This window comes from Perognathus longimembris, chromosome 10 (assembly GCF_023159225.1).
Source record: "Perognathus longimembris pacificus isolate PPM17 chromosome 10, ASM2315922v1, whole genome shotgun sequence".
In the NCBI taxonomy this organism is placed as follows: domain Eukaryota; kingdom Metazoa; phylum Chordata; class Mammalia; order Rodentia; family Heteromyidae; genus Perognathus; species Perognathus longimembris.
The window spans coordinates 37,244,034-37,259,452 of NC_063170.1; the positions used below are offsets into that span (position 1 = coordinate 37,244,034).

The 15,419-nt window shown below is 47.0% G+C and overlaps 1 protein-coding gene across 1 annotated transcript in view; it reads left to right on the forward strand.

The window, feature by feature from the left end:
* The window catches only part of LOC125358595 (store-operated calcium entry regulator STIMATE), a 55,058-nt gene extending 42,455 nt beyond the window's left edge, over positions 1-12,603 (forward strand). The window contains exons 5-10 of the mRNA XM_048355840.1: positions 2,180-2,292; positions 3,198-3,275; positions 4,014-4,163; positions 5,320-5,430; positions 11,970-12,102; positions 12,303-12,603. Coding sequence (XP_048211797.1) covers positions 2,180-2,292; positions 3,198-3,275; positions 4,014-4,163; positions 5,320-5,430; positions 11,970-12,102; positions 12,303-12,409 — 692 coding nt within the window. The 3' untranslated portion in view covers positions 12,410-12,603. The remainder of the gene's footprint in view (positions 1-2,179; positions 2,293-3,197; positions 3,276-4,013; positions 4,164-5,319; positions 5,431-11,969; positions 12,103-12,302) is intronic.
* Positions 12,604-15,419: the final 2,816 nt, after the last annotated feature.

Below are 15,419 nucleotides of genomic sequence, written 5' to 3' on the forward strand. Positions count from 1 at the left end.
TTCACCAAAACCAAACACCCATGCCCTCGAGGTTGTCCAGAACAGAAAAGAGCAGGACACAGCGACCATGCCTGGCACATTTGTCACTTAGAAATGAGATTTATGAGGCATGTTTGAAAGACTCAAAGAAACAGAAATGAAAAAAGCTATACATGGGTTTAGTCCAGCTGTGATGACATGTAGCCTAGATTCACAGGAGAGGATGTGTCAAAGCTAGACATAGGCTATTTTTTTCTTTTCTTCCCTCTATGGTTTTGAATTTGTGTGTTGGGGGAGTAGGTACTGAACTTAAGGCATGTGTTTACTGAGTAGGCACTCTACCATTTGAGCCATCCCCTCAGGCCCTTCTGATTTAGCTATTTTTCAAATAGTATCTCCTGTTTATGCTCAAACTGGCCTAGAACACAATCCTCCTATTTACACTTTCCACATAGCTGGGATTACTCTATGATTACAGGTATGCTTTATGATGCCTAGCTTTTCACTGACTGAGATAGAGTCTTGTAAACTTTTTTGCTTGGCATGGCTTTGAGCCACTATCCTCACAGTTTCTACCCACAAAGTAGGTGTGAGGCACCAAACTCAACTGAACTTTGTTCTCTGCATCAAAATGAAAACCAAAGGCAGTGATGGCTCATTTGTGCAGCCAAATCTCAGAAACAAGATGAAAGAAAAAGCCATGTCCTGTTTTACTAATCAATCACAGTTTAAGAGCAAATGGGATGAGTATGCTCATTTGCTCTGCTGACTTCTAGGCACACTAGACCCACCAGGTATTTCCCAGTGGTGTTTCCTGCCGGTATATCCTAAGTCTTACTTAATAATTTTAGCAAATAGTTTCATGTACTGGTTTGGGGAACTTTTCTCAATAAGGTCAGGTGGTTTACTGAAAGCATTACAAAATTCCTTTAGCAACTTTGCAGTGGTGAATTGTGCTTCCAAAGTGGTTTGTTTCTGGCTCACATTCCCTACCCTAGAGGTGGAAGGAGATAGGAAGACCTCCAAAATGGTGTGACTCTGCATGTTTTCTATTACCTGTCTTCCAATGGTTTCCAGAAAAGGGAACAGCATAGGCCCGGTGTGTTGCCCATTACATCTGGGTAAAAGCATTCACTTGTATTTCCACTGTGTAGAGTTGAAAGGCCTCGGCAGGACTGTAGCATGGATGACTAGTCAGAGATTACTATGAATGGTCAGCAAAGTTCAAGCAGCTTCAGTATAAGCCCCTGGAGCATGCGCGCATGTACACACACACACACACACACACACACACACACACACACACACACCCCACCACCCCTCCCGCCCCCCACACACACCCCACCACCACCACCCCTCCCGCCCCCCACACACACATATACCACCACCACCACCCCCTCCCGGGCCACACACACACACACACACCACCACCACCACCACCACCACTACCACCACCACCACCACCCCTCCCGGGCCCAAGGAAGGTTCCCCAGCATGGACTCTTGGTCTCTTCCATTTCTCAGTGGTGACTAATGGCATCACAGATGGGTTTCTGTCACAGTGGCACACCTTAGCTTATCACTCCTACCTCCTTGACTAGAGGGCTTCTCTCTCCTCTTCCTGTCCCTAGCAGGGGTGTTTGGGGATCACCCATACTAGACAGTAGGGATCTGAATTTCTCCAGGTCAGATTTCTGCTCTCTGGGGAGTGGGGTAAAAGTAAGAGGTTGGCAAATGGGAGATGACCAAAGAGGTTGACTTCTACCTTCATAAATCACAACATGAATCTATTCATTGACAGAGAAAAGGAAGGCTATCACTCACTAATCACTGAAAAAATCAGCAGTGGATAATAATAGCAGTCTTACTTCACATGGCTTTTGCTGTCAAATGACACAGAGAGCCAGCCTTCTTGAGCCCTGGCCATGAGCACTTACTAACATTAGTGCCTCTTAATTCTGTCTTAGAATCTCTTAAAAGGAAGGCCATTCTGGTATGTCCAAATTAGGAATTCTCTGATTTTATTCAAGATCTGTTAGGAATGAAATAGCTTTTAGGGCTCATGAAGTAGTAATAGAGACAGGATCCTGAAGAGTGGCTCGAGATGTGAGGGCTCATGGGAAGCTGTAGGGAGTTGGGTGAGGGCATGTTCCACTTAAATGCCTGGACCCATGTGACTAAGCATCATCTTCTCCCTACAGGAGAGCCTCTACAGTGTGGGGCCTGGGTTGGGCAGTGTGCCCTTTACATTGTGATCATGATCTTTGAAAAGTCAGTCGTCTTCATCGTTCTCCTCATACTCCAGTGGAAAAAGGTTTGCCTCTCATCCCTGCTTCTGTAGCCCCCTACTCAGCTAAACAACTAGCACCCTCCCGCCAATCACCCTCACAGTCCAGGCTGTTTGGAAAACCAAATTTGGTTTTATTTTAACTTCATGAATGTACCCTGGATTTGGTCTCATATGCAGCTATTTATAAGAGCATTAACTTGTTCTTTTACTTGGCATCCATTAGTTTTTGTTTTAATACATGTCTACTCTACATTAAACCTGTGATGCATAGACCTAATGGAAATACAGTCCCTGTCCATGGGCTGCCTGTGTCCTAATTAATCCTCAGACTTTGCAACTGCCAATGTCTCTGGGTTTGCAGATTTCCTCACTTACCTATCTTGACCAGTGATTTAACTAAGCCATTTGGTATCACAGGCAGCTTCCAGTCTGTGACCACCTACATGCTGATACCTGGCTGAGCCCACAAATTTCCCTGGCCTAGCCTCTGCCCTCTGCTCCCAGTGCTATGTATTTAAACCTTCAATTCTTGTTCCCACAATGAAATCACCAAAGAGCTTTCTGGAACATCTCAAATCTTGGCTTCTCTTTGGTTTTATGTCTGTGACTGGGTTATTTATTTATTTTTAAGCAAATAAGCCAATTTCAGAGCTACTGGCCCTTGGGGCTTCATGCCCCTCCCCACTTGGTGTAAGCAGTGCTTGGCTCTGGGCCAATGGTTGTAAGTCCACTGTGCTGTGCAAGTCCACACCAAATAACAGCTTCAGGATGGGTCCCTTGTTAGCAGTTAGATATAGGGCACTCTATAGCCACGGACCCTTAGGACTGTTCCCACTGCGCTCTGGGGGAGTATCTAAACGAAGCTCCTCTCAGGTACTCTTGCACCTTAACTATGGTCTCCCTCTCACTGATTCTACTTCTCTTTACAGGTGGCACTACTGAATCCTATTGAAAACCCAGACCTGAAACTCGCCATCGTCATGCTGATTGTGCCCTTCTTTGTCAATGTCAGTGCCATATTGCCTGTTTTACCCTAGCTTATGCTTTGCCCTGCCAGGTTCCTGTTCATAGTTCTGAATCTGGCAAACCACTTGCCACCTCCTCAGTCTCACCCCCATACTACTACAGATGTTGGGATTACTTCCTAAAAAAGCAGGTTCCCACTCTTACTTCCCTATCAAGTTGAAAAGTTCTGGAAACTTTGTCTTATTCTCCCTGCTGGGAGACCTCCTACCAAGGCATCACATCCAATGTGCAATACCACATTTAGGTCATCTATTTCTGACCTCAGACCTTAGGGAAACTGAAGAGCACAATGGCTTAAAAAAAAAAACAAACCAATCAGCGCGGAACCAGTGAAAATAGTGGTAAAGGAACCAGGACATGCAGATGTGGCAAATGTATAGACACATACATGCCCTGGACCTATGGGAACCCAGGCTGGTGTCCAGAGACTTTGGTTCTGGGCCCAAGACAGTCTGCCTGTTACTTAAAAACTCATTAGTGAATAGGGCAGACATGTTCTTGCCTCTTCTGAGATAATAACACTTCAACGAAGGTAATAAAGATTAGAAATCTCTCTCAAAGCTTCTGGGAGGTTGTAGGGGACTGGATGAGATTTCTCTTTCCTTTGTTTTACATTTTATAACCTGGAATAGATCTGGGTAAAGGTGCATACAAGGGTCACTCTGCTTTGCTTTGCAAGTGGACTATACCAGAATAACCTGCACTTTCTCTTCCTACAGGCACTGATGTTTTGGGTAGTAGACAATTTCCTCATGAGAAAGGGGAAGACGAAAGCTAAACTAGAAGAAAGGGGAGCCAACCAGGACTCAAGGAATGGGAGCAAGGTCCGCTACCGAAGGGCAGCATCCCATGAAGAGTCTGAATCTGAGGTAGGGGCTTCCCAAATTCTCCAGGGCCTGTCTATCATATCACCAGCCCCTATACATCTTGTGCTTCATTTGTTCACCTAAGTAATGCATCACAACACCAGCCAGAGGGAAGGAAAAGAAATGAGCCAAAGAGGAACGTGGAACACATAGTGTAGGCAGCTTGCCTCCAGATCCTCAGCCAGTAGAGAATGGCAAGAGGGGAGCTGTCTTGTTTCTTGGAAGCTACAAGGACCTTCTTGGGCTTCATGGTTGATCTTTAAGCACTAAGGTGCTGGAAGCCCTATCCACCATCAGCAGGCAAGGTATCTGTTGGCTCCACCAGCAGGAAACTTCTAAAATGTAGGAATAGCCATACCTTGGAGGTTCATTCCAGAGTCTGGGATGGATGACAAGAAATGAAATTTAAGTGGAGTCTGAGCTAGATGACAAGGTGCTCTGTGGTCCAGGCTAAGAAATTGGGATGTACTTGTCTAGGCAGTATGGAGCCCACAGTTGGAAAAAGCCCTTAAGAGATCAGTCCAGGAGAGTTGTGGTGAGTTACTTGCCCATGTTCTGAAGTCGGAGTTTGTGTCCCCTGCACAGGTGGGCTTTGGGCCACTCTACCTAGTGTAAACTGTTCCAGTCTTTCTGTAGTACTCGAAGACTGAAGCCATCAGGTAGGCATGGAATGAGCATGTTTGTCCTGAATGTCCCAGCTTCATAACTGAGTTGTTCCAAGGCCTCAGAAAAGAAAATGTCAATCTTCACCTTCAGATGTTGCAGAATTGGAGACAGACATTCTGAAATCCTATTGTGCTATGTGTGCCCTCCTGATTTCTTTCCCTTTTGAAAGGGGCTTTTCAATTTGTTTCTGCTGCATTTAAAGCCCTGGGACCCCATGCCTCAAGATGAAGGGTATTTACCCTGCTAAGTTAGCTCTGATTTGTTTGGGTCCAGCCAAAGGTTGAATGGAAAACTGAGGAGCACTAGCAGAGCCTGCAGGTGTTGACAGTGCTGGTTTCAGCAGATCAGCATGTCTCATTGCATAAGGTGAGGGGCCTCCCTGTTACCTTCTTCTAAAGGACTGTGAGACTTGAAGCCTCTCAGGGGGCCCAGGGTCTAAGGAGGATAAGTCACTGCTGACAGTGATTCAAGTGTGATTCTCTCTATTGCTCAGATCCTGATCTCGGCAGATGATGAAATGGAAGAGTCAGATGCAGAAGAGGACCTCCGCAGACTAACCCCACTTAAGCCTGTGAAGAAAAAGAAGCATCGCTTTGGGCTGCCTGTATGACACATTCCCTTGCTGGGGGTGACAGGTTTGGGGCCCGCCTGGCTGCTGGATCAGCAGATGGTCACCAGTCACCCCACAGCTTATCCCTTCCTTCCTTTCTCTGCCTCTCCTCTTCTACCTCCACTCCTTTTGCTGTCTCCTGCTCTCTGCCTACCCCAGACTACTGTGACTTAAAAAGAGGGAAGAGGAACCAGCAGCTGGGAGTGCTATGGGCAGCTGGAGGGTCCCTGCTCAGTTGCACTACAAACACTGACCAAATATGCAAGCTAAGAGCTTTGTTTGTTTGTTGTTGTCCTGAACAGTATTGTGAGGGACCCTGTGTCTGACTGGGTGGCATGTTGGAAGAACCACAGCACACACAGACCTTGGTGGGTCTTCACACCGTGCTGCTGGCTGTGTGGACACATGATGTGCTTGGGGTTGACAGTTACTCATTGACCAAGTTGGAAGTAGAATGCTTTCTTACTCAAAATGGCTTTTGTAACTCTTGATTTCTAAAGCCTGTTTTATGAGCTATGACAGTGTTACGGATTTTTGAGTATGTGTTTATTTCCTACAAAGTACCTACACACTAATGGGCAAAACAGATTTTTAAGTCTTCCGTATGCTATTTGACTTTTATACTTTTAAGTTATATTTTTATACTATTGTATTTAAAAACTTTTTAAACCCCAAAGAAATGGATTTGTTTGCCTTTCACGGGGTATGAGCTGGAGGGAGGAAAAAGTCAGAAGTTTTTTGTTGGCACTGTTATTGGGTAATGTCTGCTAATAAGATGAGATAAATTATCCTAGTCCTAGAGAGCCTTTATCTGGAAATAGAAAGCTGGTGATGTGTGAAGGTGAAGCCCAAGCATGAGGCAGCTTTTCTGAAGGTGATCTGGGTGCCCCGGTGTGTGTGGATCAGGAAGGTTTCTTCTAGGAACCATGAGTTCTGGCATTTCTGCTGGCAGATTATAGACCTTGGTTACATGTGACTGAGAAAGGAGTTCAAGAGTTAGATCTTTGTGTAGAGAGGAATCATGTCCACTAGGCTGCCCGTGCTTGTTTCCTATCTCTCTTCATAGTTTGAACCTCTTTGCATCCACGGTGGCAGCTACAGAGCCAGTCTCTGTTGTACCTGCCACCTGTTTCCATCTACCTGCTCATACAACAATCTGAAGAGCATCCATTTGGCTAGATGAGATTGTTTTCACACACTCCAAAGCTGTGAGGTAGCTGGGGCAGGCCCTGTAGAGGCAAGAGAGCTAGCTGTCTAAATTCACAGCATTAAGTGCTGTGCTCCCCCTCTGCCCCTTGAGTGGTGACATCCACTCCTCAGCATGGCCACTGGTACTCTTAGTTTGCTTCAGGGTGGAACAGGCCAACCCTGCAACTGTCCCTGCTGTAGAAGCAGCATGGTGGAGCTGCCCAATGATTGGTCAATCCAAGAAGCAGCCATGGACATTTAGGAACAGAAAACCACCATGCTACAATGCTAGCTGGAAGTGAGATGAACCAGGCTTTAGGTAAGACAAGTATACAGAGAGATGACTCCACTAAGACCCCTCTTTTTAACCCTATGTAGAAATGTGTGGACTTAAGCATGGGTCTGAATATGCTTCTTTGTGAGCCAAGTGGTTAGACGAGGCACTTGGCAGCTAGTGAGATGGCATCTGTCTGGGGCCTGCATTACTCCAGTTCTCATTTCTTCTCTTTACCTACTGTTATCCTATAGTTGTGGTCTTTCCCCACCCTATCTCTAGTGGGACCTTACTAAGTTGTAGTTGGGAAGAGGACTGGACTGGCATTCCTGGAGAGACAGTTCCTGGTGGCTTTGCTGATGCACTGCTTGTTCTCCCTTCCTGCTCCATTATAGATTGGACAACCTGTGACACAGCTGTGTCTGCCACCTTTGTTGCCACCTTCCTGAAGCTCAGAGTCAGAGCTTTCTTTGTGGTCTTGAGCTCTTCATGTCTCTAAACCAAGCATAGAGATAGGGGATCTACACAGTGAAGCATGGCAACTCCAGATTGGATAGGCCTCAGATGACCTCATCTTCAGGCTCATCCCAACTCCTGCTGAACAGTGGCTTGGAGGACAGTGAACACAGGTATTCTCCTGTGGGTTTTCCGGATCTTCAATAAAAAGGCTTTAGTCTCTGACCTGCAGCAGTGTATTTGGCTCAACAGAATGGAGTTCTAACCTATGTCTGATCATAGGGAACTCCCGGTTTGCAGGTTTGGGCAGCGTGGCATCCATCACGTGTTTTGCCTTACCCTTCTTCTGTATGGATGGATGTACATGCACATCCCTAGGAGAGCCTCTGGTGGTTGCTGGCCCATGAGAGTAGAAGCAGAGAGCTGTGGTCAGGGCTTTCTCCTGAATTGTCTTCCCTCCTTGGGATATGAGTTTCCTCACCACCTGCTCCACAGTGCCTTATGAGGTACAGCCTTCACTGGCCAATGACAAGCATCACTATGCTTGAGAAATGACAGAATGAGTACTATTATGTGCAGTCAACTTGATTTTTCTAAATCTGGACCTTGGCTAAGGCACTCATAGTAGAAACTTGAAAATTAAGGTTATTCTTATTACCAATAGAAATAAGCTAATGACTCAAATAAGCTTTCATTTGATTGGAAGAGATGGTAGTTTTCATTTCCTTCAACTCTCAGTAGGACATTGATGATGTCAAGGGGGCAGTGACTTCTCAATCTGTGTAGCCTGAAGATGTGTGAGGTGAGGGCCCATGGGCCCCCATCCCCCAAGCACACTGGTGGCCTCCTGCCTCAACCTTTTAACTCATGCCCTCCATGGCAACAAGTGTTAAGAGTTAATGTCACCTCTTATACCTCTTTCTTCAGGGAAAATGTTCAGTGTCTCAAATGCAAGTTGTAATTTTCCTTCAGTAGTATACTGTAGGCTGAGCCTCAGGTCTCCATCTGAAGATTCCTTCAGGACATTCCTCCAGACTGCAGTTCATTGGCTTTCTTTTTTCCAGCTAAGACAAGATAAGTGGCCTGATGGGTCCCTGTTAGATGTTGGTGGTCCTTGATGGGCTTTGCTTTCAGTGAGGAACTTGTGGTCTGACTTGATTTGAGCACCTTGAGTTCTGGGTGGGCGGGAAGGTTGGCCGGTTGGTTAACTAGCTGATTTGGTCATTTTACATTTGATTTCTCTTTTCATGGAGTTTATTAGAAATCAGTTGAATGAACAAAACCATGCCCACTTTAGCTGCGATCCAACGGGAGATGTTTTTCAGTGGGAGTGTTATGCATCACAGCAACACATTTTTTTAAATGAAAGGGAAGATGATGTACCTACATTGTAAAATGGTTTACAATAAAGTTTCACATCTTACTACAGTTTTTTTTTTTAAAGAAAGCATCACTTTTGTGGTCATTGGTTTTGTGTTCTCTGGAGTCGAAAAGGTTAGTAGGGAGTAGGGAAAATATTGCCCAGTGAGTTAGAAAACAGGAAGCAGAATGAGAATGAACCTTGCATTGCCTCATGTTGGCAGTGAAGCCAAACTGCCAAGGAAAGAAGCCAAATGTACTCTGGCCATTTCTATTTCCTTACTAAGAAAAAACTAAGCCATTTTCCTCCTGAGGAATGAGTTGGGTTGGGAAGTAGGGTAAGAAGTGAACATCCACAATCTTGTCCCCAAGATTGCTCACACAGGTGAGCAGAGCCAGCAGTAGGTAGTGCTGACGTTGCAGGGGCCACTTGCAATAACCCCCTTGGCACAGGGGAAGAGCCCACTCAAGCCAAGGCCTGCCCTCCACCTCTTCCTGGACCCTTTGAGTCCTAGGCATTCCTAGATCAGCACTTATCTCCACCCAGTCCTGGCAGAGCTCACTGGGAGCAGGACCAGAGGAGGACTGGGATGAGCTTTGAGCTATGCCAGCCACAGAGTGGCAGTTAGGATAACCAGATATCAGTGCTTGACTGAGTTCCATCTGCCTAGAACTGACAAGAATTAAAATAATTTCCATCACAAATTGGGAAGGAGTTGAGGTATATCTGATCTGACTGGGATAACTCTGACTTCCTATTCACATCCAGTTACCCCCCCCCCCAATATATTAGGATCTTGTCATGTGGCACATGGTAATTTCCCCTGCAAAGAAAAGGATGTTGGGAGCTCTCAGCAGAGGGCAGGTAAGCAACCCTCCAGGAGTTCCCTTGGGCCTCTTCTCTCCACAGACCAGTATTCGAGTGGCTTCACTTGGCCTGCAGCAGCATTTAAATTGCCCTTGTGCTCCAGAACCTTCATTCCCCATGACCCATCTCAGGCAGAGGTTTTCCTTAGGGCCCTTACAAGCAAGCATGGTCTCCCAGTCCTTCCTGGGCCCCTTACCCTGACCTTGCTTCATAAAGGCATCAACAAAAATATGGCGAACAGGGCCTGGGCTGTGGCTGGAATGTGGCTTAGTGGTAGTGTGCTTGCCTAGCATGCATGAAGCCCTGGGTTTGACTCTTCAGTACCACATAAACAGAAAGAGCTGGAAGTGGGCTATGCTCAAGAACTTTGAGCAAAAGAAGCTCAGGGGTGCTGGGAATATAGCCTAGTAGTAAAGTGCTTGCCTCGTATACATGAAGCCCTGGGTTCGATTCCTCAGCACCCCATGTATAGAAAAAGCAAGAAGTGGTGCTGTGGCTCAAGTGGTAGAATGCTAGCCTTGAGCAAAAAGAAGCCAGAGACAGTGCTCAGACCCTTAGTTCAAGCCCCAGGACTGGCAAAAATTTAAAAAAAAAAAAAAAAAAAAAGCTCAGGGACAGTGCCCAGGCCCTGAGCTCAAGCCCCAGGACTGACAAAGAAAAAAAAAAAAAAAAAAAAAAAACAAGGATAAACAGCTCCCCCCTCAGCCCTCAATCTCAGTTTCTTCACTTGTGACCCAGTAGTGACCTGACTCTGAGTCTACTGTGACAGTCCAGGGAGCTTGCCATGAGGAAATGCTTCCATTTAACAGACACAGGAAGTTCTTCCCTGTTACTGAACCTAGGTGGAAAGTTCTCCCACTGGAATCCAGAAGAATGGGTAGAAAAGAAAGAAAAACAAGAGCATTCAACTGCCTCAAAACTGCCTTTCTCTCGGGTACAGCGCCTCCCCCCCCCTCATTCAGATGGGCCTATGAAGATTGTCAGCTCAGACTGTCACATTCCAGGACCCACATTCATAAACAACCAGTTACCAGGAGTGCCAGAGCCTCCCACCTCCAAATAGAACAGCTGTTTCCAAGGGTGCAGGGTCTCCTCAGCTGTCTGCTTTCACCAGGGCTGCTGCCCCATCATCTCCAAGAATAAACTGTGTGGACAACAGACTGCGGGGACATGAATCATCAAGGAGCCTGTTGGAGGAGGGGGAGTGACTTCCTAGGACTGGCAAGCAGACTATATAAACTCCAGAGGGCTGAGCTCCACACAGATCTCTTCCCTCGGCTACTGCCTTCCAGAGAGGTGCCTGTGGAAAGCCAGCTCTTGCTCAGCACTCGCCATGTCCCAGGTAGGAGAGCCCAACATAGGCCAGATTGGAGCCAAGAGATTTGGGGTGGGAGCCTGGATTCTGTCATCTCTGGCATCTTGGGCTAAGATCCAAACATAAACAGGAGGCAGCTCCTGGAAGACTTAGCTCCTGGACACCCAGTCACCCTGATGAATCCCTGTTCCACTTAGCCTTGTTATTTCCTGGTTTCTTAAGAGGGGTCAAGTTTAATGTGTGTGGTACTCATACCACGCTTCATGTGCCTTTGTGTATGATGGGACTATCTGTATAACTTATTGTGTGGTTGTTTATATATGTTGCTGTGACCTCTGAGGCTGTGCAGTGCAAATGTATATTTGTATACAAATGTGCCTCTAGGTACACAGTTCTGTACCCTGAATCTCAGCAGGATGTGTCTGGGGATGGGGAAGTGTTGCCTAAGGAGCCCAGCCCAGGCTGAGGTAGGGAATCCCTGCACCTGCTCCCAGGGCTTAGAAAGGGATAAGACCTCAGACACACAGGCGGTGCCTGGGGTTAAGGATAGGCTAAGCTCTGGTACTATCCCAGCACTGGAGGGACCAACAGACCAGCCTGCCAAGGAGTTATCTTCACTGCCTGCTCTATGGGTGAGTGCCAAGTTGGGACTAACTTCATGGGCATCTAAGCTGTCCATTCCACTCCCAGACACTAAAAATACTAGTACTTTTTCAGAAGAGGAACAATTCCTAAGGGACCTCTAGGTACCCAGTGAGTACATTTTGAAACTCGCCAGATCCCTAGGGCAGCTCAGCCTCAAAACCAGTCCCTTTCCCCATTGTAACTACTCTAAACTTATCCGAGGCTAAAGAGTTTTCACTGCCCTGCCATGCCCCAGTCTTTAGGAGAAGGGCAAATGTATAGCAGGGCTGGGGCTCAGAGTTGTAATCAGGAGGGCCTGGAAGAGGAGTAAGCCTAGAATTGGCTTCCAGTTCAGCGAGCCAAGAAGAGGAATGTCAGCTAAGGCATGAAGGTAGAAAAGGCTACCTTGAGGCCTTGTGTTGTAAGATAAGGCTCTGGATTTCCCCAAGGCTGGTGTTTCAGACACCCCCATTAAGAAGAAACGTCCACCTGTGAAAGAGGAGGACCTGAAGGGGGCCCGAGGGAACCTGGCCAAGAACCAGCAGATCAAGTCCAAGACCTACCAAGTCATACAGGAATGTGGTAAGTGTCCTCCACACCACATGGGGCTTGGGACACAGATAATCTGCCAGTGGTGGTTGATGGAGAGATGTCAAGGGTTATTTTCTGAGAGTCCTGGACTCTACAGTATAGGTGGGACTGCCCAAGCACTTGGCCTTACCTCCAAAGAAGACAGGACAGGACAGGCCTGACAGCATCTTCTGTACCTCTTACTCACACAGAGCAAGCTGGCTCAGCTGCCCCATCGGTGTTCAGCCGCAACCGCACAGGCACTGAGACAGTTTTCGAGAAGCCCAAAGCTGGACCTGCCAAGAGCGTCTTTGGCTGAGAAGTGCATACCATGCCCTGCACCACCCTTCATACCCCGACACAGGAGCCTTTCCCACGGACACTTTTTTTTAATGCCAGATTACCCCTTCATCCCTACTATCTCTGGGACTGCCACCTCTCCCTAAAGCCCTAGCCCTTCTGCACCAATGCCTAAGAAACACCAATAAAGAGGATGCCTAAGTGGCCCCAGCATTGGAAAGGTGTCAATTAGTCATTGGTCGTGAACACTAACTGAAGGGGAAAGGAAGAACAGGGTGGGCTGAGAGGATATTCTGTGCCCTATCTGGACTTTTGAAAAGTCACAAAGGATAATGTAGGTGCTTTTAGGGTGCCCTGGCACCCAAACTTCAATTCCATGGTCTGGTCTCCATTACTGCCTTGCTCCCAGTGCGTACTAGAAAGAGCCTTAGACATGGAGACCTGGTACTGACCTCTGTGACTGTAGACTACTCTTTTCCAAGCTTCATTGTCTTCTTAGAGTTGAACTATGTTGTAGCATATTGCATAAAAGCAGGCCACAGTGGTGTTGCTCAGAATGAAGCCAGTGGAGGCCTGGACTTACCTCTCCCCTGCTATATTAGATGCTTCCAAGTATCTAAGACCCTGTGGGGCCTTGGCCCACAAAGCCCATACCTCCTGTACACTTGTCTCCACTGACTTCTGGGTAGTTTATGGTCCCTGTAAAGATAAGGCCAGGTCCAGGATCCTCTCTGGCTGGTGGTAGTTTCCTGAGATACCATCTCTTCCAGACAGCTGGGAGGGCCCCATTTTCTACCATGCTTAGAATCTGCCTGCCTAATATTTGATCACTTTTTTGTGTTATAGAAGTAACACTACACCTGCTTCTCAGCTGTGTGTCATTCTGTTCTTCCCTCTTCAGACCCATCAACATGGAACCGTCAGGTTCAGGAGACTTTTGAGGCCTAGCCTGCTGGGATGGAAAGACCACAGACAGGCTGATGAGTGATTCCTGGGGCTATACTGGTAGGGCCTGGCTCAAGGACGATGCCTGCTGACAAACCTCTCCTATTCCCTTGGCAAAGGGAGCTTGCTACTCAAGTCTTTCCCACATTTCCAGCCAGGCTGGCCTCCTTAAGTAGCTTAGGCTTGGCAAATACTCTAACCCAAGGGAGCAAACCTACTGTGGGGATAGAACTTGGGTTTGTTTACTGGGCCCCTTTGGGAGGCTTTCCCCAGAAAAATTAGAAGATATGTTCCCCTGTGTAACCCCAGTCCTTCCCAGAGCCAAGAGTGAGCTGTAAACACATGCTTACAGGCTTTTGGCTATAGTGATGCTAAGGAAGATGAAAGATTTTACATGAAGCGATAGAAATTGCTTCTGTGTGGGGCTGGGAATATGGTCTAGTGGCAAGAGTGCTTGCCTTGTATACATGAAGCCCTGGGTTCGATTCCCCAGCACCACATATATAGAAAATGGCCAGAAGTGGCACTGTGGCTCAAGTGGCAGAGTGCTAGCCTTGAGCAAAAAAAGCCAGGGACAGTGCTCAGGCCCTGAGTCCAAGGCCCAGGACTGGCAAAAAAAAAAAAAAGAAATTGCTTCTGTGTCTATGATGCTCTTCCCCATAGCCAGATGCTGCCTGCTTTGAGAATGGTAAAGGGGATACTGCCCCAGCCCTCTGGAAGTAACTTACTGGTCTAGGATCCTATGTAGGCCCTCACAGCTCCTCACACTGCTATCATTGAGCCTTTCTCCTTCCCTGACCCAGGACTTGGCTCCTGACCACACTCAGTGACTTACCTTTAGTCTTGTATGTCCACATACTTAGGAGCTTGTTTGCAGCCTACCACGTGCCCCTAAACCCACCACAACTGGGAGCAAAGCAGTAATGGAGACGGGACCATGGAATTGAGGTTTGGGTACCAGGGGAACTGTAACCTGCCCGCTTCAGATCCCACGGTTCCATTCATCAAGGTTTTTATTGGTCTTGTATAGGGGAAGCATGTGCAGAAAGTAAGGTATAAACTTCAACAGATGAAAATGTTTTGTATAAAGTGGTAGATGACTTCCTTATCCTGGGGAAGAGAGCTAAATAGGAAACAGCTTACAATTTGCATAAATCTTAGTCTACGCACACAGTATAGGGTAGAGTTGGCCCACATCCAGGATAGAAATATGACTTCCCTTTAAGCCAGAACTGATTGATCTTTCCAGGAACTCTCATCAGTGTTCTGAGAGCATGTGGGAAAAAGGTATTCCAAACTCAATCTTTTTGGGGTCTTACAGCTTGGATTTTCAGGCTCTAACGGGAGCTGGCTTCCCTGAAATCACCAGGAGCACAGCTGCATTGAGTTCCTGCCTAATATTTGTTCACTTTATTGTGTTATAAAAGTAGCACTACACCAAGTATTGATGGCTCACCCCTGTAGCCCTGGCTGCTAAGAAGGCTGGGCCTGAGGATCATCATGGTTCAAAGCCAGCCTAGGTAGGAAAGTCTACAAGACTTGTATCTCCAGTTAATTACTAAAAAGCCAGAAGTAGAGTTGTGGTTCAAGTGGTAGCAAGAAAGATTTAGGGCAGCCTGCCAAGCCAGCCGGCAGTGAACGGGAATCCTGACTGAGGGCGGCGAGGATTAAGGAAAAGGAAAAATACAAGACAAGAGAAAAAAGACAAGAGACAAAGATGAGGTACGGGAGGTCTGCATCTCGAGATTGAAACTCAAGACTGCAGCAACAGTTTATTTTCAACTCCCAGCTAATATGCAGTTTTGGAACCAGGGAATAGCATAGGGTTGTTAAAATTCCAGAACACAAAGAGGCTTAGAAGTTTGCAACTTTTGATTACAGTAAACACAAGGTGACAAAGCAATTCCGGACAGAGGCTGTGGACAAATATCTTTGCATTTAGCATATCCTGGCGGTAACAGCACAGCCAGAGGTGATAATGAACCTAGCTGCAGGTTTGGCTCCCGACATCTTGGCGACATCGGCACAGCCAGAGGTCAGGATGAGCTTAGCTGATAGCTGGGCTCCCGACAGGGCAGTGCCCA